This window comes from Aquarana catesbeiana, linkage group LG06 (assembly GCF_042186555.1).
Source record: "Aquarana catesbeiana isolate 2022-GZ linkage group LG06, ASM4218655v1, whole genome shotgun sequence".
In the NCBI taxonomy this organism is placed as follows: Eukaryota; Metazoa; Chordata; class Amphibia; order Anura; family Ranidae; genus Aquarana; species Aquarana catesbeiana.
The window spans coordinates 92,366,727-92,393,042 of NC_133329.1; the positions used below are offsets into that span (position 1 = coordinate 92,366,727).

The 26,316-nt window shown below is 41.3% G+C and overlaps 1 protein-coding gene across 2 annotated transcripts in view; it reads right to left on the reverse strand.

Moving 5' to 3' along the window:
• The window catches only part of MSLN (mesothelin), a 105,708-nt gene that overhangs the window by 20,531 nt on the left and 58,861 nt on the right, over positions 1–26,316 (reverse strand). For both annotated transcript variants that reach the window (XM_073636437.1, XM_073636438.1), the window contains exons 21-32: positions 25,139–25,233; positions 24,893–25,023; positions 22,627–22,748; positions 20,280–20,433; positions 17,236–17,448; positions 13,228–13,389; positions 9,621–9,767; positions 9,350–9,399; positions 7,126–7,246; positions 5,828–5,913; positions 3,871–4,003; positions 1,601–1,794 (exon numbers count right to left, since the gene is read on the reverse strand). In XM_073636437.1, coding sequence (XP_073492538.1) covers positions 1,601–1,794; positions 3,871–4,003; positions 5,828–5,913; positions 7,126–7,246; positions 9,350–9,399; positions 9,621–9,767; positions 13,228–13,389; positions 17,236–17,448; positions 20,280–20,433; positions 22,627–22,748; positions 24,893–25,023; positions 25,139–25,233 — 1,608 coding nt within the window. The remainder of the gene's footprint in view (positions 1–1,600; positions 1,795–3,870; positions 4,004–5,827; positions 5,914–7,125; positions 7,247–9,349; positions 9,400–9,620; positions 9,768–13,227; positions 13,390–17,235; positions 17,449–20,279; positions 20,434–22,626; positions 22,749–24,892; positions 25,024–25,138; positions 25,234–26,316) is intronic.

Sequence of the window (26,316 nt, forward strand, 5' to 3'; positions counted from 1 at the left end):
GGCCGTGAAGCCGTAAGCTGTCACGGCCTGGGTGCCCACATTTACCATGACGGCGCCGAGGAGAGGAGGGGGAGAGGAGCTAGCCTCCGGGCGGCCACATCGCTGGACCGTGGGACAGGAAAGTGTCGGTTTATTAAAAGTCAGCAGGTATGCTTTTTGTAGCTGGTGACTTTTAATAAACTAAAAAACGGAAGGAACTCCGCTTTAATATAGGGGGTCAGCAATGCCAAGAGTTGGTGAAAGCAGGGGTCCGTCATGCGGAGATAATTCTGAAAATCATTATTATTCTCCTGGAGCTCCCACAGCAAAGGCATGTGACATAATTGGTCACGATTAATAAAGCAGCCAATTTTTGGTCCAAGAACTCCTCCTCCTTCTGTTCCAGGACTGGACTTGGGTCAAAGCAATAACCCCAAGGCCAATAATAAATAACACGTTATCTCCTCCGATTCCGCAACGTGTCTGGTTGACGAGCGGCTGTTCAGAAATGAACTGAAAAGCGCGAAATGAAAAGCACAAATCAACACTCACCAAACTTCTACTAACACGAAATTAGCAGAAGGAGCCCAAAGGGTGGCGCTAAAGAGCTGAAAAACCATGTAGTATGCCACTACGTTTGTGTTTGTTGGACGACAATTCCTTGCCATTTATATGCAAGACAAAATCCAGGCACGCGCCTTTGGACAAAAGTCCGAGGTTTTGTCTGCAGAAAATCCAATCGTGTGTACGAGGCTTAAGAAAAGAGAGTTCAGACTAATATCAGCAGCATTTCTTTGCACACAACCTCAGCTGCCACTTTACATGCCCTGAAGCTGTGTGCAAGAAAGCCCAACTACAGGCAAAACTTTCATATATTTAATTAAAATCGTCAGAAAAAGGGAAGTGGGAAGAAGTCTCAACAGACAGCATTAAAATGGTCTTACTTACCACCGAATCCAAAATTTGAAAATAAAATGGCTAAAATGTGTCCTTCTTGTATCCTACTTGTGTGTGATGCCCCGTACACACGGTCGGACTTTGTTCGGACATTCCGACAACAAAATCCTAGGATTTTTTCCGACGGATGTTGGCTCAAACTTGTCTTGCATACACATGGTCACACAAAGTTGTCGGAAAATCCGATCGTTCTAAACACGGTGACGTAAAACACATACGTCGGGACTATAAACGGGGCAGTGGCCAATAGCGTTCATCTCTTTATTTATTCTGAGCATGCGTGACACTTTGTCCGTCGGATTTGTGTACACACGATCGGAATTTCCGACAACGGATTTTGTTGTCGGAAAATTTTATCTCCTGCTCTCCAACTTTGTGTGTCGGAAAATCCGATGGAAAATGTCCGATGGAGCCCACACACGGTCGGAATTTCCGACAACATGCTCCGATCGGACATTTTCCATCGGAAAATCCGACCGTGTGTACGGGGCATAAGTCTGCAGTGTATGTAATCTGATCTCCCCAGCAATTCAGATCTATTTCAGTACATTAGCTACCTTTTGGTTCTATAGAACATTCTTTATATTTACCTGATCAGCAATAATATTTTTGAACCATTTATACTTTAGCCCTGAACAAAATACTTAAAAAATGTTGTACTTACCCAAATATGGAGTTTGCACTGAGAACTTTTTGGAGGGAGGTCTGTTGAGTATCAGTGAAGGATTTACACTGAGACAAGTATGAGAGTAAAGTGCCTGATCCTGAGGAATTCTCGATGAAAGTGCCGTTCAGGTCACAGTTCAACTGACCAAGTACCTGGATGTTGGCGTCTGTCAGAGTAAAGCCTGTAACATTCTGAGACAACAATTAATCGGTTAGCATGAGTGAACCCAATTCCTGGCAAGATTTCTAATTTGTTTTGTAATGAAAAATTGACTGAAAAAAAAATCTATTAACCTATTTATTTGATTTGTTGTTATTTAGAGTGTGCTTTTCTTTTTTTTTTCTTTTTCTTTTTTTTTTTGTGGGGTGGGTTATTTAGGAAAGTCTATTTAATTTTATTTGTTCTTTGTATTATTGTTTTATTGTTGTGTTTGAACATTATTTGCATACTGTCATTTTACATATTATAGTTAACATTAATTTGTTTCTGTAAGAAAATATAAACGAATGAGGGGACATTTTGGTAAAGGAACATGTCCGGGATAGGTGAAAGGAGCTTTTGAAACCATAAGGAGCAATTTAAAGCGCATTGCAACCTTAAAAGCCACCAAAACTTAATTTTACATATCCATAGATTCCAAAGCATTTTAGCAAAATTGCAAATTTTGCCCAAATCTTCTCATTTTCTTTAGATTTTAAGGAAGTGAAAACTCCAAGCGTTGTGCTTCAAATGGAATGCTTGGCCTGACTTGATCAATATACACTATATTACCAAAAGTATTGGGACCCCTGCCTTTACACGCACATGAACTTGGCATCCTAGTCTTAGTCCGTAGGGTTCAATATTGAGTTGGCCCACCCTTTGCAGCTATAACAGCTTCATCTCTTCTGGGAAAGCTCCACAAGGTTTAGGAGTGTCTATGGGAATGTTTGACCATTCTGACAGAAGTGCATTTGTGAGGTCAGGCACTGATGTGGACGAGAAGGCCTGGCTCGCAGTCTCCGCTCTAAGTCATTCCAAAAGTGTTCTATCGGGTTGAGGTCAGGACTGTGCAGGCCAGTCAAGTTCCTCCACCCCAAACTCGCTCATCCATGTCGTTATGGACCTTGCTTTGTGCATTGGAGTGCAGTCAAGTTGGAACAGAAAGGGGCCATCCCCAAACTGTTCCCACAAAGTTGGGAGCATAAAATTGTCCAAAATGTCTTGGTATGCTGATGCCTTAAGTGTTACCTTCACTGGAACTAAGGGGCCAAGCCCAACCCCTGAAAAACAACTCCAAACCATAATCCTCCCTCCACCAAATGATTTGGACCAGTGCGCAAAGCAAGGTCCATAAAAACATAGATGAGCGAGTTTGGGGTGGAGGAACTTGACTGGCCTGCACAGAGTCTTGACCTCAACCCGATAGAACACTTTTGGGATGAATTAGAGCGGAGCCAGGCCTTCTCGTCCACATCAGCGCCTGACCTCACAAATGCGTGTCTGGAAGAATGGTCAAACATTCCCATAGACACACTCCTAAACACTGTGGACAGCCTTCCCAGGAGAGTTGAAGCTGTTATAGCTGCAAAGGGTGGATCAACTCAGTATTGAATCCTACAGACTCATGCCCCGTACACACGGTCGGACATTGATCGGACATTCTGACAACAAAATCCTTGGATTTTTTCCGACGGATGTTGGCTCAAACTTGTCTTGCATACACACGGTCACACAAAGTTGTCGTAAAATCCGATCGTTCTGAACGCGGTGACATAAAACACGTACGTCGGGACTATAAACGGGGCAGTAGCCAATAGCTTTCATCTCTTTATTTATTCTGAGCATGCGTGGCACTTTGTGCGTCGGATTTGTGTACACACGATCGGAAATTCTGACAACGGATTTTGTTGTCGGAGAATTTTATAGCCTGCTCTCAAACTTTGTGTGTCGGAAAATCCGATGGAAAATGTGTGATGGAGCCCACACATGGTCGGAATTTCAGACAACAAGGTCCTATCACACATTTTCTGTCGGAAAATCCGACCGTGTGTACGGGGCATAAGACTGGTTTGCCATTAAAGTTCATGTGTGTGTGAAGGCAGGCGTTCCAATACTTTTGGTAATATAGTGTATTTCCCAGGATCAAACTACATAAAATATTTTTTTCTATATATTTTTTCTCAATTTTTATTTTTCGCCTGGAGCTTATTAAATGGTCGTCAAAACAATTTCGACAAAATGTTTACATTTGACAGAGCTCCTGATGTAGTGTAGGATCTACTCACCAAACAAGACAAGGCCTGAGTTAGCAGGTTGTTGCGAAGCTTAGATCCTTTCTGTAGGATGCTCACATTCGCAGCTCCGACTTTGGTATAGAAGTCTTTGCAACCAATGGAGCCATTTATATACATAGAGGAACTGCAGGAACAAAAAATGATGGGATCAGTAAAACACCAGAAACAAACATACAAACATGCCTATGTACCTTTTTATAGCATGACATATCTACTGTAAATGTATTCTTAGATAACACATTCATACTGGTGGAGAAGAAATACGGGATATTGGCCCAGAGTCAGCAAGCTCCAGTGGAATGCTAATTGGCTGCTATGGGTTACAGCATTTGAAGCATAATTAAAGCCACTTTTTTAATCTCTTTATAGATCTGTATCTCCACACTATGAATTGTGACTGAATTTTGCTTGGAAATTAAAGTGATACTAAAGGATAATTTTTTCTCCGCATTAGATAACCCCCTTGGAGAAGCAGTCTACCGAGGGGATTACCTTGCGGGCACGCTCCCGAGTTCAGCATTCGGCGTCCATAGAGGCCGAATGCAGGACTCAGCCACGCCTCCCCACGCCCGCATCACTGGATTTGATTGACAGCAGCGGGAGCCAATGGCTGCGCTGCTATCAATCTATCCAATCAAGAGCTGGGAACCCGTGGAGAGAGGGACGGTGGGGACGCGCCGACGGAAATTCGGGGCTCAGATAATCAAAACGGGGGGGGGGGGGCTAGGGGGCCTGTGACTGCAAGGTGTTTTTTCACCCTAATGTATAGGATGCATTAAGGTGAAAAAACACGTAGGTTTACAACCCTTTTAAAATGTGCTTCCTGTGTCCACATTACAGAGCTCTGTGCTAGCAGAGCTGAGTATTAGCCACACCCTAAGGGCATTTAAAAACACTCCTGGCTATTCACTAAAATGAGATTTAACTGAAAACTGCGTAGAGGGTTCTTTACTGTAAGAGCGGTAAGAATGTGGAATTCTTTTCTACAAGCTGTAGAGCGTTGATAATTTCAAAAAACGATTAGATAGGCACCTAAACGACCACAACATACAGGGATATACAATGTAATATTGACATAAAAGCGCACACACACACAGGTTGGACTTGATGGACTTGTGTCTTTTTTCAACCTTACCAACTATGTAACCAACTAAGTAACACCCCTCCTCATGCAGACTTGAATTGCAGAAAAGTGGAGAGGACATGTATGACCAGGTTTGTTTACAATACAGAGTGCACTGGGTCTAACTCTGGTGTCTACTGGATTGCATATTACATTTAGGCTAGGTTCACATCTCTGCGACCATAGAATGCGCCCAAAATTGCACGCATTCCTGACTGCAAGGTCACATTTAGACTAGATTCAGATCTCTGTGACTGGGGAGATGTGCCAAATTCCACTTATTCCTGACCTGTAGAGAAATGCACTGCTCTTTAGCAGACACAGGGGGATGCCTATAGTCCCCCAGCATTGATGCCATTAGTCCCCCCAGCATTGGCGGTGCGGGGCAATACAAAAAAAAAGGGTCGGAAGCCTCTTTCCCTACGTTTCTCATGGGTAGGGCAGCCCATTGAAATGAATGAGCTGCTCTATCCGCAATGTGCACGTGCAAGTGGACAGGCACATTTGTGAACCACGGCATAAGCGGAACTTCTGTAAAAGGAAACAGAATGCGGGACTATAAAAATGTAGATTGTTACTAAAATGGATACCTGATATTATCTCTATTTTTATGACTTCAACTGGACTTTAACTCTTGGTATTCACTTAATAAATAATAGCCAGACACCCGGGTCTTTAATAGACAGACCAAAGCACAAAGTATATAAAAGGTATACATATGTTAAGAAATCACAATAATAGACATGTAGAAAAAGTGCATGATACATAAAAAAAAACACTTAATATATATTTTATTTATTTCCCCACATAAAGTTCTGAACTAACTTTAGAAACAGGAACATTTCTGTAGGATACTGATCCAGATCTGTTGGGTAGCCATTCTTGGTCACTTGCCTAGATAGACAGGTCAGCTAATAGGAAAAAAAAAGACTGATTAAAATGATCTGCAAGATTTCGGCAATATTGAATGAAGCTCATCATATACAGTGCTTCTACTAATCAATGTTAAGGTCCCTATACGTGCAGATTGTCCACAGGTCAAGTTAGTCCTTCTCTGCTGAGAATCAACCTCTACATTAAAAACCGAAGGCCTCTACAGCAGGCAGAAGGGGAGAGGGAGAGGGGAGTAGTCACTTTTGTGATCATTTAGTGGTGTCTATAAATTTACGCTTAAAGTGTAAGCAAACCCCCCCTATCGTTTTCAGCCAAGGAAGCTGCCATCTTTGCCTCTGTTTAATCTACAACTGCCATGATGCTGCACATGTGATCAGTTATGAACACCATTCATTGGACGGTTTGACAGTTTGGTTGAGAGCACAACCAATGGGAGTGTTACATTTCTGGCACATGCTGGAAATTAAACGGTTTTATCGATGGGTTTACATCCGCTTTAAACCATCGAGCCCTGTAAACAAATTTTTTGTTTTTTTAACAGAGCAGTTAGGGTGAGACAAGTATACATATAAAAAGAAGTATAAAGCTCCCGTTAAAGCGGAGTTCCACCCAAAAATGGAACTTACGCTTTTCAGATTCCTCCCCCCCTCCGGTGTCACATTTGGCACCTTTCAGGGGGGAGGGGAGAGCAGATACCTGTATAATCCAGGTATTTGTTCCCACTTCTGGGCATAGATAGCTGCAGTATCCATATGCCATATCCTGCGCCTCCCCTGTCCTCCCCCCCCCCTTGTCTTCTGGGAGACACACAGGTGCCAGAAGACAGCAGGGACCAGTGGGAGGCTTCACAAGGCTTCACTTCCTGATTCTCTTACCGAAGATGGCAGAGCCTCCACCCGAGAGCCGAGGGACAGATCGGCTTCAGGTGCCGACATCGCGGGCGCCCTGGACAGGTAAGTGTCCATATTTTAAAAGTCAGCAGCTGCAGTATTTGTAGCTGCTGACTTTAAAAAAAAAAAAAAAAATTCGGCAGAACTCCACTTTAATGATGAGAAATGTAATTAAGAAATATTCATACACATTTTTCTAATTTTCTGTAAATAGAAAGGGAAAACATTTTTTTTTAATTTTTAAGTCCTGAGCATAATAAATGTAATATATTGTACAATAACATTATACCGCCCCTTTAAATAGCTTCCCCCCATAGCAGTGTGAAATGTACAGCTCACCTGAGCTTCACTAAGTGCAGCATTTTGTGTCTTCATAGCTTTGGCCAGGGTCTTTAGATGGTCGTTATCTATTTTGTTGGGGGTACTGCAAGTAAAACCTTGTAGGACAGATGCAGAAATCCTAAAAGAAGGGAGTAACATGTAAGGTTAATTACAGCTTGCATTTAAAGGGAAACTATAATGGTTTTGAGTTGATTCTGTTTTACATTTTTTGTTTTTTGTTTATGTTATGACACTATAGTTTTAAATCACTTTTTTGTGATGTATATACATTCTTTATTTAATTCAAGACAAAGGATTCCCAGAGCACCATGGATTAGCTAAGAGACAGATGATAATGATCTCCTTTTAGGCACAATTTCTATTTGTTAAACATTTGATTGAGCTGTTCAACAAGGGACAATTCACGTCTCAGACTCACTCATTAGTGTGTTTTACATTTATCTTAAAGAGACACTTACACCTTGCCCAAGCAGGGGAACACAGGCAAGGTGGCTATAAGAGGTCCGTAGGGGCCCTCTTAAACTATTTATCTCTGTAAATCACAGTTTTTTTCAATCAAATAAAATCATTGTAAATAAAGAAAAACAATTTTTCAATCTTTTTAAATATTACGTATTAGTTTCTGTTAAAAAAAAGAGTTTCTGTTAAATATTACGGATAAGATATATATATATATATATATATATATATCTTGCCTAGCAGTAAAAAGGGTCGCTGGTTTGAATCCCAACCACGACACTACCTGCCTGGAGTTTGCATGTTCTTCCTGTGCCTGCGTGGGTTTCCTCCGGGTACTCCGGTTTCCTCCCACACTCCAAAGACATGCTGGTAGGCAGGGCCGTTTGAAGGAATTTGGGGGCTCCAAGCAAAATGGACATGGAGGCCCCCCAACCCCACCCCCGCACGCATGCAAAGCCCCCCTTACTACTTCCCCCTGTGTTCTTTTTAACCCCCCTCCCTACCATGTACCGCGCTTCAGGGGATTCAGTTATCTGTTCCCGGCTGGCTGGACTGAAAGGAAGTGAGCACTCAGTGTGTGCACTTCCTGTCAGTCTGGCCGGGAACAGGAAACTGAATCTCCTGAGTCCTGTATCGCATGGACTGCAGGAGGAAGGAAGAGGAGCTCGGCCACACTACAGGCTGCAGCTTATAGGAAACGGCGGCACGGCTGGGGCCCCAGGCCAGCTCGGGGCCCCAAGAAATTGCTTGTTTTGCCTGTCTTGTCGCAATGGGCCTGCTGGTAGGTTAATTGGCTTCTGCCTAAATTGGCCCTAGTATATGAATGTGAGTTAGGGACCTTAGATTGTAAGCTCCTTGAGGGTAGGGACTGATGTGAATGTACAATGTATATGTAAAGCGCTGAATAAAATTGACAGCGCTATATAGTACCTTAAATAATAATAATAAGCTATATATATATATATATATATATATATATATATATATATATATATATATATATATATATAGACTACAATGAAGTTACAATTAATTATAAAAAAGCACTCACTAAAATTAAACAGAATGTACTCTTAATGTACTCTTAGTCCCATTCAAAAAGTGTCCTTCCAAAGGATTTATAAAATTCCAAAATGGGTCAAACAATTCCAGTGATGTTCCCTCCGATGACGTTTCTTTGTGATGTTTCCCTCCCATCTGTGAGTAATCTCGAAAGAAAAAATATTATAGTACTTTTTCTTTCAAAATTTCTCACAGACGGGAAACATCACACAGAAACTTTATCGGAGGGGACATCTCCGGAGTTGTTTGACCCATTTTGGACTTAGGGATGTTATAAATCCTTTGGAAGGACACTTTTTGGACTGGGACTTTAGGAGTACATTCTGTTTATTTTTAGTGAGTGCTGTTTTTACTTATATGTTGTTTCCCCATTGGGAATGTGGGGGATTTCTCACCTACCACTATAGCCTTGAGAAAGATAATACAAAAACCCCTGGGGCGCTGATTTTTTTTTTTTATCTATAATTATAAAACTGCATATTACTGTTTTTTTTTGGTTCAATTAATTATAAGTATTAAAAGTCCATATTTGAAAAAAATATATATATTGAAAGTGTTAAACTTGTTCTAAACTTACATCCATGATCTTTTCCATTATAAATTTAAACAGTAATTAGTAAATTTCTTCTTTGGAAAACATACAGTATGACATCTGTATACAGACGTGTCACTTTATAGAATGCTGGGGTAAAATACTCACAGTGTGTAATTGGTTGTAGAAGACAGCACGTCATCAAAAAACATGGCGGCCTGGCAAAAGAATTATGTAAATTTAGACATATATAGTATTTGACAGGAGTTTTAAACCTTTCTCACGTTATCCAAAACTAAAAAATAAATAAAAGTTTAGTCTGGTGTTCTACTCTATATTAATAAAATGGTTTGATAATGCTGACTTTGATATTTGAAGTGTGAATTTTAAGAAAAGGACTGCTTTTCAAAAGTTTATTTGGTAGGAATTCCCATCGTACCTGGTTGGGGGTCCATGGAATGCTGTTGATGTCTTGCAAAACTGGCTTATCAGTTTTAAAGATCAGTTTGGAACTGGGGATGAAAGAAACCAAATTTGCAGGAACATTTTTCACAATGTTTGATACATTGGAATCTGCAGCAATAATCTAGGAAGAAAAGACGGAAGAGAATTGTGACCATGCAGTATCTATTACACGTAAACCTTTTAAGTCTTTGGGCTTGAAGCTACACAACTTTTTGTTGCAGTTTTTTTTTTTAATAACTTGGTGTTTTATTACATTTTAAGGTACATTAAAGGAAGGAAGGAAGTGAGAGCAGAGCAAATCATCAATGGAGTTCAGAAGACAATATAAGAAATCTCAATTCTCTGAAACACAACAGTATTGGTCATTGTCTAGACAAGCCATCCTCCAACAAATTTTCTGCAACACTAGATTTCCTCCAGAGGCTGCTAGGGGTTCCTTGAGAAGTGCACATTATCCGGCCATCTGATGGTGCCTACCCAGTTTCAGGGCCAATGTCGCTTGGCAGGGGCATGACACCAATGATATTTTAAACTGTCTTTATAAGTGGTATTCTTCCCACTGACCAAAATCTAAGGGGCATTCTTAATCTTACTGATCCCATAAGAATGCTCTTCTCCTACTGCCCCAAATAAAATGGTGCATGTATTCCATAGACTACCAATATTAGACATGTGCACTACCGAAAAATTTGTTTGTTTTCATTTTCGTTTCATTGGTTTTTGCTTTTTCTTTTGTTTTTCGGGTCATTCATTATGATCGAAATTTGTTATTTTGGATAAATTTGTAACTTCGTAAACTCGAATGTCGAAATCCGAAAATTAGCAAATTTGGAAAATCGGAAATTCAAAAATCAGAAAATTCTCAAGTCCGAATAATTGAAAATCCAAAAATTTGAAAATTCGAAAATTCAAAAATAAGAACGAAAATCAAAAAATTCGAAAGAACGAAAATCCGAAAATAAGAACCAAACTATTAAATTATAGGTATTGGAATTTCCTTTCAAATTTGGCTGTTAGGGAACGTAACGAATACGAATTTATCTGACGTTACGAATTATGCAAAATAATGAATGCCGCATCTAAACGAATGGAACGCAACTAATTAATAATAATAAATAATAATAATGTTTATATCCTTATTATTATTATTTATTACTATTAATTTGTTTACTTTCCATTAGTTTACATGCAGCATTCGTTGTTTCGGATAATTCATAACTTTGGATAAATTGTGTTTGTTACATTCACTAACAGCCAAATTTGAAAAGAAATTCAAATGCCTATCATTTAATAGTTAGTAATAGATATTATTAGTTAGTTTTTATTTTGGATTTTCGGATTTTCGTTCTTCTTTTTGGATTTTCGTTCTTCTTTTTGGATTTTCGTTTTTTTGAATTTTCGGGTTTTCGTTCTTTTCGGATTTTCGTTCTTTAGAATTTTCGGATTTTCGTTCTTATTTGCGGATGTTCGGATATTATCAATTTGTTGCGTTCCATTCGTTTAGATGCGACATTCGTTATTTCAGATAATTCGTAACTTTGGATAAATTCTTGTTCGTTACGTTCATTAACAGCCAAGTTTGAAAAGAAATACAAATACCTATAATTTAATAGTTAGTAATAGATATTATTAGTTAGTTCTTATTTTGGATTTTCGAATTGTCTGATTTTAAAATTTTCGGATTTTTGTTCTTATTTTCGGATTTTCGTTTTTTTGAATTTTCGGATCATCGTTTTTATTTTCGAATTTTCATTCTTTTGACTTTTCGTTCTTATTTTGGGATGTTCGGATATTATTAATTTGTTGCGTTCCCTTCGTTTAGATGCGGCGTTCGTTATTTCAGATAATTCGTAACTTTGGATAAATTCGTGTTCGGTTACGTTCACTAACAGCCAAATTTGAAAAGAAATTCAAATACCTATAATTTAATAGTTAGTAATAGATATTATTAGTTCTTATTTTGGATTTTCGAATTGTCTGGTTTTCAAATTTTCGGATTTTCGTTCTTTTGAATTTTTGGATTTTCGTTGTTATTTTTGGATTTTTCGAATTTCCGAAATTTTCGTATTTGAAGAAATTCATTAAACGGGATTTTGTTAATTAGAATATTTCTGAATTAACGATTTTGTCGAATTTTGTCGAAAAACGAATTCGGCCGAAACGGATTGCACACGTCTAACCAATATAAGAAACATTCTTCCACTCACTGAATGTAGATGAAAGAGGGCACATCTTTTACTGAGTATATTGGAAGGACACCCTTCTCCCAATGACTACTAATGTAAGGGGACACCTCTCAACTTACCACCATTGTAAAGGGCCAACTCTCCCACTGACTACCAATGTAAGGATAACCCCAAATAAAATACTTTATTTTAATGTTTCTACAACACTGGGACTATCGCAATACCATTCTGAATCAAATAAACATATCGGTCATCCTATAAAAGTGTACAGTGGAACCTTGGTTTACAAGTAACGCGGTTAACGGGCATTTTGAAAGATAAGCAACTTTTTTTTTTTTTAATTCTGACTCGGTTTGCGAGTGTTGTCTCGCAAAGAGAGCAGAATTCAAGCTAATGGAGTGTGCAGTACCGCATTTGGCCAGAGGTGCAGGGGTGCCGGGGACACTCGGAACAGTTCTGAGCCGTTCGGAAATACTTGGCATCACTCAGAAATACTCGGAAACACTCAGAAATACTCTGTCCCGAGTGTTTCCGAGCCTTTCCTAGCCTTTCCGAGTTCAGCCGAGCTGTCCCCGAGTATTTCTGAGGCTCTACGGTGCCCCCCCCCCACCTCTGGGCACATGCGGTATTGCATGTAATAGAAGTCAATGCGGAATTAATTATATTAGTTTCCATTGACTTCTATGGGGAAATTAGCTTTGATATACGAGTGCTTCGGATTACAAGCATTCTCCTGGAACGGATTATGCTCGTAATCCAAGGTTCCACTGTATTCCATTTACTGCATACTGTTTCAGTAAAAGACAATTATTTTAGTAAGATCCATTGTCTAACAGAGCCATTCTCAACCTGGGGTTCCTCCAGAGGTTGCTAGGGTTTCCTTGAGCTGCGGCTGATGAACCACCTATTTGATGGTGCCTACAGAGTTCAAGGTTCAGCATCACTTAGCAAAGCCAGCAGCGTGACACAAAATATCTTTTTAGCTGTCTTTAAGGGTGGCATTCTGAGCACCATTTTAAGGAGAACAGTCTTCCTATTGACCACCAGTATAAGGGGCATTGTTCCATTGACCCCGGATGAATTGGTTTTAGTAAGGGTTCCTCGAGACCTGAAAATTATTTTTGGGGTTCCTCTAGGGTTAAAAGGTTGAGTAAGCCTGGTCTAACATATCAACATGGTTTCAAATGTAAGGTTGATACACAATAATCAAAATTCGGTTGGTTCAGCAGGGACCAACCTAATCTCGATCTGTGTGTGGTCCTCCCTGTTTGGCAGAAGTCAATCAGGAGATCAACTTTTTTTTTTTTGTATATTATATTGTATATACAGTATTGTAAAGTCGTGCCTTATTGACCCATTTGCAGGAAACGTGTGTCTTGCTAGTGATTTTCCTACCTGTTTAACAAATGCATTTTGCAGGGCTGGTGGTGCGCTAGACAGCTGGCTAGCAAACTGAGGATCCTTCACAGCATTTACAACACTCTTCGGGTCCAGGGCCAGTAGAGTCTGACTCGGCAATCCACTCACCAAACTGCCAAGGTTTGTCAAGTTTCCAATCTGAGGGGAAAGGAAAAAAACATTGTTTAAAGGTAGCTATATACTTTTTAAACTATCAATGTGTGCCAATCATCAGTTTAAAAGAGATAGGGAGCCATAGTTAGATGCTACATATAATGCTGTGCTACTTCTTATCTCAGTTCTTGTCTGCTATAAGACAGTCAACTATATACTGTATTACACTAAATGTATCTAAAGCCAAACCCAAAATAGCGATAAATTACAGCTTACCATTCCTTAGATGTGGTGGCTGCATTCATTTTCTTCTTTCATATTTTTTTCCCCTCTATTTTCACCTTGTGATCTTGCCAGTAACACACTTCCTGTCGTAGGGTAACAATACTCACTCCACTGTATTTATTGGGGGAGTCTTGGTTATCACCCTTGGCTGCACGTATTATTTGGATTACAAACGTCTCTTAGAGCTGAAGTTTAGATCTGGCAATTCTACATAGTCATATTGGTCCAGCTTGGACCAATGTAAGTATGTATATGCTATGCCTGTGGAATCCCAGTGGAAGTTTGAAATCACTTGTAGTATGGACCGCCACTACTTCACTACTACACTGATCTCCACCAGCTTCCAAGTCCCGTGTCGGTCAGCTGTCCTGCTGTTTACTGATACAGGAGGTCTCTCGCGCAACATGGGCGCCATTCAAAGAACGCTGCAAGCTAGTGGAGATGACTGCAGTAGTGGTGCCTAATACAGGGACTTCCACCTTCCATGGGAATCCCATAAGTACAGCAAATACATACTTACATTGCTCCACCAATGTAACTATGTAAAAATATACCATACCTAAACTTCAGCTGTACTCTATTACATGGGAGGCAATGAGAAGTCGTTTTCAGAAATAATATAACATTGTTTTTGCTGTCTTTTAATCTCACAGGAAGTGACAAGGACACTGCATTTCTGGTAGGACCAACAGCTGAAGTGTACTTGCTGAAAATGGTCTTAGACATACTGTATATTACATTTCTAATTGGGTTTAGATGAAAATGAACCTGTATTTTTCTTATGCAGGGTAATTTAACAGGTTCCCTTAAAAGCCACCATGTCAGGAATATGAAATTGGGAAGAAAGCAAAACCTGCAAAAGTAACTTTACTATAACCCGTGCCTCCTTTTTTAGCTGAAGTCCGATGAGAATTTTATATTTCCGGGAGAGTTGAGCATTGGTCTGTTGGGTTCCACACTATGCTTAGCAGTTCCTTCTGCTGACCTCCATGTCACCACATGACACAGTAATTACGTGGAGGTCAAAGGGAGGAACCACCAAATAGAGGACACAGAACACTTAAAGGGGTTGTAAACCCTTGTGTTTTTTCACCTTAATGCATCCTATGCATTAAGGTGAATAAACATCTGGCAGTGACCGACCCCCCGGCCCCCCGGCCCCCCAGCCCCCCCCCCCCGTTTTACTTACCTGAGCCCTGGAATTTCACACGCCGGAGACGCACTCTTCCTCTGGCCGGGGTTCTCGGCTCTTGATTGGATAGATTGATAGCAGCGCAGCCATTGGCTGCTGTCAATCAAATCTAATGACGCGGAAGTAAAACCCTGATGGGTTTTACTTCATCTTTATTTTCCTGCAAAGGTAAAGCATAATGGGCTACTATGCATGTGTCATTTACCTGAAACCGAAGCCTGAAATGTCACCGCTGTCCCCACTATGCGCGCGGGAGCCGCCAGTCACGGCATGTCCCCTTTAGAAATGGCACGATTTGCCCTTTCTAAAGTGCGCATGCACCGTAGACATTGGCGCACGGCTTTATTGTAAATATCTCCTAAACCGTAGAGGTTTAGGAGATATTTCCAGCACCTACAGGTAAGCCTTAATATAGGCTTACTAGGTAAAAGTGGTTGTACAGTGTGTACAACCACTTTAATGCCCCGTACACACGGTCGGATTTTCCGATGGAAAATGTCTGATCGGAGCGTGTTGTCGGAAATTCCGACCGTGTGTAGGCTTCATCAGACATTTTCCATCGGATTTTCCGACACACAAAGTTGGAGAGCAGGAGACAAAATTTTCCGACAACAAAATCCGTTGTCGGAATTTCCGATCGTGTGTACACAAATCCGACGGACAAAGTGCCACGCATGCTCAGAATAAATAAAGAGATGAAAGCTATTGGCCACTGCCCCGTTTATAGTCCCGACGTACATGTTTTACGTCACCGCGTTTAAAACAATCGGATTTTCCGACAACTTTGTGTGACCGTGTGTATGCAAGACAAGTTTGAGCCAACATCTGTCGGAAAAAATCCATGGATTTTGTTGTCGGAATGTCCGAACAAAGTCTGACCGTGTGTACGCCCTATAAGTGTTGGCTGCTTAACATACTTCAGCAGTTGATTTCTCTTAAATAGAGTGACGTGGACAGTAAAAAAAAATGGCTCATTGGTCTCATTGGTCTGTGAAAAGCTATCCATGGTGGGTCACTTTTCACAGATTAGCGCAAGTGTGGCTGACAGGCATTCAGAAGGTGACTGCCACATCCTGAATGCCCATTTTTTATTTTTGACAGCCAAATAGGTTTTTTGAATGGGAATGCTGTGCCTTAACTGCGAGCTTAGCGTTTGGCTCGTGGTTGCGGTGCCGCCCCATTCATTTGAATGGGTGGGGTTTGGCAGCGGTACAGCCTACCAAATGTAACAAGGGATTATTTTTACTGTACAGTAAAGCAAACCATAACAGCTGCAGTATGTGTACAACTCTGTTTGGCTTCCTTTGCAGCTTAAAGTGGTTGTATACCCTTTTTTTTTTCACTTTGACCTACAGGTAAGCCTATAATAAGGCTTACCTGTAGGTAAAAAGAATATCTCCTAAACCTGTACGGTTTAGGAGATATTCCCCTTGCATGCAGCTGCTGACTTCAGCGGCGCATGCGCTCTGAGTTTCCCAGCTGAAAGGTCCGGCAGATGCCGGACCTTGCCGGAAAGAAGTCTGCCGCGCGCATGCACGGGAGTGACGACATCACAGCTCCTGCCACTCACAGCGCCTGAGCTGCGATACCCAGAAGACACACCGAGGGAAAATGTCCGCTCCCTCTGCGTGGACTGAGTTTACCTGCCGACGCCTCGTTCTAAGGTAAGTATTTCATAATGAGCTAGTATGTGGTGCATACTAGCTCATTATGCCTTTTGCCTTACAGGTTTAAAAAAAAAATAAAAATCTGCGGGTTTACTACCGCTTTAAAGTGGTTCTAAAGGCAGAAGGTTTTATATCCTAATGCATTCTATACATTAAGATTATAACCTTCGGTGTGCAGCAGCCCCCCTAATACTTACCTGAGCCCCATCTCGATCCGGCGATGTTGCACGAGAGGCTCAGCTGTCCGGGACTCTCCCTCCTGATTGGCTGAGACACAGCAGCAGACGCCATTGGCTCCCGCTGTTGTTAATCAAAGTTAATGAGCCAATGAGGAGAGAGAGGGGGCGGGGCCTGAGCCATGGATGCATGTCTGAATGGACACACAGAGCAGCGGCTTGGCTCAGGTGCTCCCATAACAAGCTGCTTGCTATGGGGGCACTCGGTAGGAGGGAGGGGCCAGAAACGCCGGGGGAGGACCCGAGAAGGGGAGGAACTGGGCTGCTCTATGCAAAACCGCTGCACAGAGCAGGTAAGTATAACATGTTTAAAAATAACAAACAAAAAAAATAAGACTTCAATATCACTTATGGGGTGCTGTTGGGGGAGGAAAAAAACGTGACTCAACTGCATATTCTAACACCCCCCCCCCCCAGGTGCAAGTGTAAACTAGGCCAGATTACAGCAGCACATGTTGGTACTATAAGCATATATAGGAAGTATTACATTTAGTGATTTTTTTTTACTCACTGTGTAGTTTGACTTCAGGAGTTTATTCATGATAGAACTGGTTTGGCCTTTGTTCCAGCCGCTGACACTGGCCAGTGAAGACAAGCTGGATTGTAAGTCTGTATCGCTTATTTTGTCAATTTGTTTTGGAGACAGACCCACAGCTGACTGGCCCAGATCAGTAATTGTGCTAGCTGAGAAGGTGGTCAGTTGGCTGACCAGAGACATGGCTACCTGTAGAAAGATACACAAAAAATATTGAATGATACAAAAATGCATAAAGCTAACACCTGTCTTTATTATCAGACTAATAACAGAGGGGTTTAGCCTAGATGGAGGCCTGTATACTGTAAGCTTCAGCTATTGATCTATGTAAACACTGGGCTTTTTACAACATTGAAAGTAAGAGGAAAGTTAGAAAAAAAGGATAAATCTTGCTGATCACTGGGACATACCTGGTGGGTTCGGCAAAGTTCTGATGCTGAAGTTGAACCCCATTAAAGCCAATGAGAGCCAAATCTTTGAAATTAGTAATAGCCATTTTCTAGGCTAATAGGCACAGTGGACTAGGCACTGCCCCGGTGGGGACATATACCAAGGCAAATAAAAATCTTTGAAATAATTAAACATTAAAAGCTATTTCAAATACCATGCCTGGCGTTGCTCCTAATCTGCTTGTGAAGTGATGATGTATACAAGCTACTACAGAAAACTTGACATTTTCAAAACTAACTGAGCCAGGGTTGTGGGGAAGAGGAACTTGTCCTCATCAACATAGGGAAAAAGTTCTTTACCCAGGGAGGATTCGCTGGCGAGGTACCTCCCTTATATTGAGGGCATGTGCCCCAGTATGAGGAGGAGGAGGAGACCCAAGCTCATCATCTCCTTTCCTGGCCTGCCAGGCTGCATGCCGACAAAAGGTTCTGGTATAGATTTTTTGAGTGGAGCTTCCCCTTTTAATCCATACATGTCTGGTGTAAATTTTTGGGGGCTCCATGCCATTTTTGTTTTTTTATACTACCCAGCACCTTTGTTTATATTCACCTGTCTGCTGGAAGCCCTTGGCTGACAGTTGAATTAGCTGGGTGGGGTTAATAACAATCCCTAACAACCAGCCTGAGCATGAAGCTTTCACATTTAGCAACGGCAGTAATCCATTACCACTCCATTAGATTCATTGAAGGGCTTGTGTGACATCAAGGGTCTTTTAGTCCCCTAATGTCTCATTAAAGAGAACCTATCACCAAAAAAGTCCCCTATGTGATGAAAAAAAAGTTTAGTAAAAAAAAAAAAACACACACACACAAAATTTTTGATCCTCCCCACCCCCTTATACGAAACACGTACGAAAGTAAATGCATGCGTAATTGGCTCCTATGTATGAAAGCGTTGATTGCCCTACACATGGTACATATTGCCACGCAAGCTAGAGTGAGATTAATAATGCTAAGCCCATTATTTACAATTAACTCTAAATGTATGACCTGTAGGGGTCTTTAAAGTGTTGCTTATGGAAAATATAGGGTACTGAAGGTTGTGGCCATTTCATAAGCGCATACAATTTTAAAGGTATGACATGGCCAGTATCTATGTACTCATCTTTTATATTTTACCCAAACAAAAATCATTTATTGTGTTTGTGTTCCTCTAAAAATTAGTTAGTGTATTTTTTTTTTTGCCTTTTCTAAACCATTGCACTAATATTGGGGGGCACATAAAAATTGAAACTATCACTATTTTATTCTCTAGGGTTCCTGCTTTTAGAAAATATATATTACTGGGGGTTTTATATAATCTTCAGGTCTTTTTTACACAAAGCAAAAATGGCTCTGGCAACAAAAGGGTTAATAAATGAATAGGGCGGAGGGCCAAGATGCAGGTTAGCACCTTTGCTGGTCTTGGCGGGTTTGAGGACAAACATATATCTTCATACCTCCCAACATTTTGAGATGGGAATGAGGAACACCTACTAGCAAATGTATGTAGGCATAGGACACGCCCCCTGTCACACCCCCTTAAAGGAGAATTAACCTTTTTTTTGTGGTTAATTAAATCCACAAGTGCTTTTTTTCCCACTACTATTCCTTTATATATATATATATTTTTTTTTTTTGGTGACTGGGGAGAGCAGAGGTGTTGAGGTGAGACACCTTCATCGAGTTCCGGACCATCCATCTCCCCCAGCTCACCAACGATTGCCATAGAGGAACCAGGGGATCCTGCTGCACATGCCCTTTCATCGAGCCTATATTGGGATCGCTGATCCTCAAGCCTGTATGACACCTAGCCGTACGGCAAACGTGTCCACCCATTCTGGTAAGGGTATTTGCTCCTTCTATACTCTTTTGTGGATATCGACTATTGGAATACCATCCCTGTGATTTACATGGCTTCCAAGAGTTTTGAGACATCATCCTTGTGATTTACATGACATCTTCGTGCTCATCCATAAACATATCATTTCACCTTGTTGGACACTTATACGAGTATAAACACGTATTGAGTTGGACACTCATATGGTTATGGACTAAATAGTTATTTCTTGAAAAGAATTGTTCAAATATTTTTTCACTTATTTTACAATTTTTTTACATGTCTGGTAGTCACTTATATGTGCACCGTTCACTTTCATTTAGCGCTGCATCTTTCATCACTCATCTATTTTGCTTTGTCACTACATTGTGGATGCTGGCTTCTTTATACGTTATTTTTTAATTTTTTAATTTTTAGAAGTAGCGCAACATTATTGTGATTTTGTTTATTCATTTATATTGGCTTTTAAAATTTACAAATGCAGCCATTTAGAAATTGGATGAAAGGTTTAGCACTGGGAAACACTTTTTGAAAGATAAACAGTGCATTTTATGTGCAACTATATAGATCAGACCAAAATGAGGGAGGAGAGGGACAGAGGGACATTGCTCCAAATCAGGGACAGTCCCTCGAAATCAGGGACAATTGGGAACTCTGTATCTTACTGCCTGTCTGTCTATGACGAAACATAGCCTCAGAGTGTTAGATATGTCATTAAATACAAATGATATTGCCTTAAAGCAGATCATTACCTGCAGCTGCTCAGTGGTGGGTTTAGAAGCTGCCTGCCCTGGAGAAGTGGGGAAACATTGCTTGTTGAGTTTTTTTGTAAGAGCTAAAGAGTCATCTACAGTCAGGTTCTTGAGAGCAGACGGATTCAGGAAACAGAGGAATACTGGAGGGAGGCTGGAAAGACAGGAACAGAATACACTTTTAGCATTGACACGGTTTCTTCCAATTTGTTATAACTTATATATACAGTGGCAAGGTGGCACTGCTGCACCGGATCATATATCTAGTATTGAATTTATGAAATACATATTACATACAAGTATGACATACAGCCTACATATTTGTCTTGGTGCAGCAATGTTCCCGTCTTCTTCAAAGAGTTCACCTAGATCAGTAGTTCTCAACCTGGGGGTCGAATGGTGATTTGCCAGGGGTCACCGAATCCTGGGCTGTTCCTGAAGCCCGCACTGCTCTCCCAACCTTTTTGCGGCCGCCCAGCAGGGCTGTCCCACTCAGCCCCTTCGCAGCTGCCCATTAAGTTCATGGCATGGCTGGGGGGCAGAGACTAGAGGTCAGCTGACTGGTGAGGAATGTGAAGTGGGAGGGGCTGGAGGAGACCCTATCTCCTGATTTCGGCATAGGTGTCACTGCTACGAGACACCACAAAGTCAGAGACACAGTGAAGCCGGAGACACAGTGAGTCCCCACTACATTTCTCAGATCACCAGATGACCTTGATCAAGAGCACCTAAGTTGGCTGATCACAACTCCCCCCAAGCATTGTCACTAATCCCACCCCCCACCAGCACTGCCACTCATCCCATTCCCCCCCCCACCAAGAAGTAAGAAAAGGATTAAAAATAGAGAATACATGGAAAGGAGAGGAAAAGAGGGGGAGGAACAAAGAAAAAGGGAGAGAAAGAATAAGAGAAAGAACAAGAAAGACAGCTAGACAGAGGAATGGGGGGGGGGGGAAGAGAAATTAGGATAGAGAGATAAAAGGAAAAGAAAGGAGAACAAGGAGAAAGAGTAGTACATCCTACAATTTACCATAAGGGATTTTAATACGGTACAAGTGGAAGGGATTCAGGGAGCGCTAAATTTCAGTGGGTTAGGGGCGCAAATGACTTGTCTTGCCTTGGGTGCTGAAAACCCACGCTACTGTTGGGGGTCCCCACAACTTGGGAAATTTTATCAAGGGGTCACGACACTAGTAAGGTTGAGAACCACTGCTCTAGATTGTCAACAGCATGCCACAATTCATCAAAGTGTTTTCAATGTTTGTAACATTCTCCACAGCCACTGTGCAGAGCCACAGTTTCCAGTGATGTAACTACCACCATCTCTATGGTGGAACAAATCTCCAAAGCATTGACCATGCCACAGATACCCTGCACATGGACAGCACAAATGACTTCACAGCGGGGACATGGTTGTTCTCCTGAGCAGCACCATCCCACATGTGATTTCAGTAATGTACTGCAAGACTGTGCCCATTGAAAATACAATTTGGTAGTAGTAACTACCAGGGCTGCTGTTAGAAATCACAGGACCCATACAGCTTACTTGACAACATCCCCCCCCGAAAGTGACTGAAGACAGGTTTATCAGTCCCTTTCTCTCCAGCCTCATCTGCACATATGAATAGGAAGCACTCTGAGGCTTCTTGTTCATTCACAAACCGAAGCATAGTAGGCACAGATGAATGGACACAGGAGTGATTGGTACTCATTGCTCACTGTGTTTATTCAGGAAAGGAATGAGCCAGTAAATTACATATTGACTGCTCCCTTCCCCTGCTCTCCATCCTGAAACATTCCCGTGCCCAAAGTTGCTGCCTGCGGGAGAAGAGAGGACAGAAGCCGGAAGCGGTGTTGGGGAAGAGGGCATAGGGGTCTGGACAGCAGATGGAAGGGGCACATGTGCTAGGACCAATCCCCCTGCAGTGCAGCCAGAGGGAGAAAGAGGAGGAGAAGCTGGCAGCGCTGCAGGGGGAGGCAGAAGAGGATTGGTCCCTGCAAAAAGACAGTACAGCCAGACCTCCTGCTCAGCAGGGGCCCGGGCCCCCCTGTTGAACTGATGAGACCCGGGCCCACTACAGGAGGGCTGGCTGTACTGCCTTATCAGTGGCCCTGGTAACTACACAGGAGGCCAGAGGAAGTGGGTAGGCTTACTTTCTTATAAAGGTATACTCAGAATCACTTTTCAAGATGCAAAATTTGAATGTGAACCCACTGGCATGATCTTGGAATGACAATGGCAAGATGGATCAATTTATAACTTGCATGCATCATTGTTTTCTTTGTGTTTGGTGGTGACAGGTGTACTTTAGGATACTGAGAGGTGATATATGGTTCAGTTAATTACCTGGAGAGATTGAAATTTGCGTTGGATGTCAGAAGTGACGTATAATAAACTGATGTGCTCTGAGAGAATGTCAGCTTACTTGCCAGTGCAACACAGGATGCATCGTTGGCAAAAATTTGCAGCTGCAAAGAAAAGAGTCAACAATGAACCAAATTAATTTATAGATTCCATTACACAAATGTATAGTTAATTCTACATTCACCTTAAAGTAGTTGTAAACCCTTACATACACCCAGTAAAGTGACTGGCCTCAGGTGCTACACAGAGATAAAACAAATCCTCCTACATACAGTAAATTGTACCTGTTTATCTGCAGTGCTCTCTTACCTACACCAGTTCACCATTAATCCCACTCTCATGCTCAAGTGTGACCAACTAAAAAAGCATGCTTGAAAAAGGAGGCCACACCACCGAGATGCATCATAACCAATCAGATGCACGCTGCTCTATTGAATGATTGCCGGTCCTCCATATTTCCAGCGGCTGCCAAACACATACCGTTGTTGTGGCCGGCTTTCCACTCTCCTCTCTCCCTTACAATGCACAGGCACAGGGTGAGGAGCCTCAGCCAAGTAGATTATATCCAGTGTTAGGTAGCAAAAGAAAACTTACCCAAGCTCTACCGCTGTATAATGTAGTTAGTGTGCAGAGTGGTCGGTGCTCTGACTAATTGAGTTCACAGTGAATCCATAACAAGTACAATCCGGCAACTCGACAGCTATTCCATAGAAAATTTTATTGTAGCATTATAGATGCTATACTATAATGCTACAATAACGTTTCTATGGAGAAGCTGTCGAGTTGCCGGCTTGTACTTGTTATATATCCAGTGTTGTCCCTACAGGAGCCCTGGAGCTGGTTTCTCACAAAACTTGTGTGATGAGCTTGATGTCATTCTGGGAGCATGTGAGTGCATTCATGTGTCAATTTATCTTTGATCAATAAAGAGGTTCATTGCACTAGTGCATGAGCTTCCCTGGTTTGTGTTTCTTCAATTCCCTACATCTGTTTAAAGTCCAGAATTTATAAAGCTTGTCTGAGTTGTTAAAAAATAAAGGGTTGGCGGAGAGCTTAACTCATATTCTGCAGAGCTCAGTGAGCAGAGCTCTGACATTTAATTGGAAGGTGAAGTGACACACCCCCTTCACACAGCACACATGCACACATGAACAGAGCTGAGGCTGTCAATAAGCTGGAGATCCCTCCCCTGACACCTTTTATCTCTTGGTGTCAGGAAAACTTGTCAGAAGTGACTCATGCTGATAGCAGAGGAAGGAAGCAGCAGACACTTAGTGCCCTTAATTGAGACAAGTACACACAATAGAGGGATATGCTTTGTTTATATTTCATGTCTGAGGTTTACAATCACCCATCTTTGTTGGACATCTCATTTCAAAACCATGTGCGTTAGTGTTGAGCCCCCACCTCCCTGTTTAACAGCCTAGATTCTTGTGGGAATTTGTGCCCTTCAGACAAAAATGCATTTGTGAAGTTAGATAGATATTAGATGAGAAAGCATGTCTTGCAAGCATCTTTATAATTAATCCCAAAGGTGTTCCACAGGGTCCCATTGCGGTTCCTTTGAGTTCTTCCACACCAAACTCACCAAACCATGTCTTTATAGAGCTGGATCTGTACATGGGGCACGTCATGCTGAAACAAAAAAGCACCTTCCTCAAACTGTTGCCACAAGTTTGGAGGAGCAAGCTGGGTGGTCCACCTAGTTTTGGCCATATTCTGTATGTACAGTAGGTGTGAATGTTGCGTGTTCACAAACCTTTAGTCATATAGTGTAATAAGGCTTTGCTTCCTGTTCTTTCCTGGGGTGAATCACCTGATTCTTATCTCTTGGGGATTCCAGAGCTGAAGTCTCTCTGCCATAGTTTCTAGCCCTGCTCCTGCCTATTTGTGAGCTTTAGGTGCTCTCACACCCTGGGGTGTTCCCACTCTTTCTTCTGCATTCTCCATAACATAATATAAATGAAAAGTTAAACAAAGAGAGTAGGGGCATCTTTAAAATGGGAACAGTTCCTCTTTTGGATCCCTTAGTTCTTTTAGTATTATATATGACAATCTTTATAGCTGAGCTCCAGGTTGATATAAAAGACACATGAATGTTGCTCTGTACTCGTTCATAAAGCATTTTTTTCAGTTTTATTTGGCAGACTCAATTTTTTCCTTTTTCAAAATACTGTCAAATTCATTAGAATATAAGAAATAAAATAGACAGACTAAGGGCCCTTGGGCAAGAGGTACCCAGTCTTACCATGGTATCATTAGCAAAATGCATCAGATCTACATCACTTGTGCTCGACAAGAATGAAGCCATATTAGTCACAAGCCAGGCGGAAGAGTTGGCATTGGTTTGGTTATAGCAGACTATGGCATTAGAAGTATCTATGAGAAAAAGCAATGAATGAAAAACAGGTAGAAACATGCCTTTTTAAAAATTGTATTTCTATAGTATGCTTTTGAAATACAGCCAGGAGAACTAAATACAACGTTTGAATACCTTTAGTGGTCAGATAGGGTCTGATAAAAGTATTATAAATGCTTTGTTTTGTTCCTGTTGACATCTGGGGGAAACTAGTATCCAGGCCTTTCAAACTGTGAAAAAATAAGATAGATAAACATTAGCAAAATATCTTGAGTTTATTTCCTGAATTGTAAGCATGATCCATGGAAACCAGATCATTTAAGTTCAGGGGTAACAGTTCAAACTCTTGCTGAATTGCTAAAGCTTTTCATGAATAGATATCTACCCTGTCCACACTATGGCCATTGTTAGAAAAAAATGGATCTCTAATTCAAACTCTCTGGGTAACACAAAAAGTAGGAACATCTAAAGCTGGCCATACACCGACCAAAATTTTTATCAGTGTGTGGCCTTTCCCGCTTAACAGAAGTTGTTCTGTCGAAGGGACATCAAGAAAATTGTTGTTAAAGAAAATCAAAAAAACGAATCATCTATGACCAGCTTAACTTTACCAAATGGCTCAAGAATTTCAAACTTGATCTACAGGGAGAATTTACCATATTTCCAGTTTATCATGAAGGCTATCCTTACAGGCCCTCCTTAACCCAGGTTCCCTTGATGACTACATCCACAAGAAGTTGTAAAGGCTGAATGCAAGCCCTTAGTAGGAGCTATGAAGAGCTGGTAATTATCGTCCATGCAGGGGCAAAGTTCATGGGTCCCCATACCAAAATTTTGATGGGGTTCCCAGCAATGGGGAGTAGGGATGTAGATGGTAGTTATGGGTCTTTCTATATCTATATTTGCATATGGATATATTTAAATAATTTAATATAGTTTACCATATGGGATCCATTTATCTTTCCCTGCTCTCCCTTCCCTTCCCGCCATGAGTATCTTCCCTGGTGGGAGTGTTTAGGATGTTTGCAACTTATAGCATTTATTTTTGCCCTCCTTTTTTTCATATGTTTATAAACTATATGAAGGAAGATATGATCTTAGTCCCTTATTTTAGAGTACTTGACAATTTAAGGGTTTAAATGTCACTCTCTTTTTTTTAGAAAGCTGGATGATTGCATCTATCACCCTGATGAACCTATTGCTTATCCTAGTTGGAGGCCTGGGTTTTTTTGGGGTCCATTCGTCTATAGGTCTTGCTGTTCTACATTGGTCTTTACCGCACTGCATACTCTGTCAACATCCATAGCAGTTAG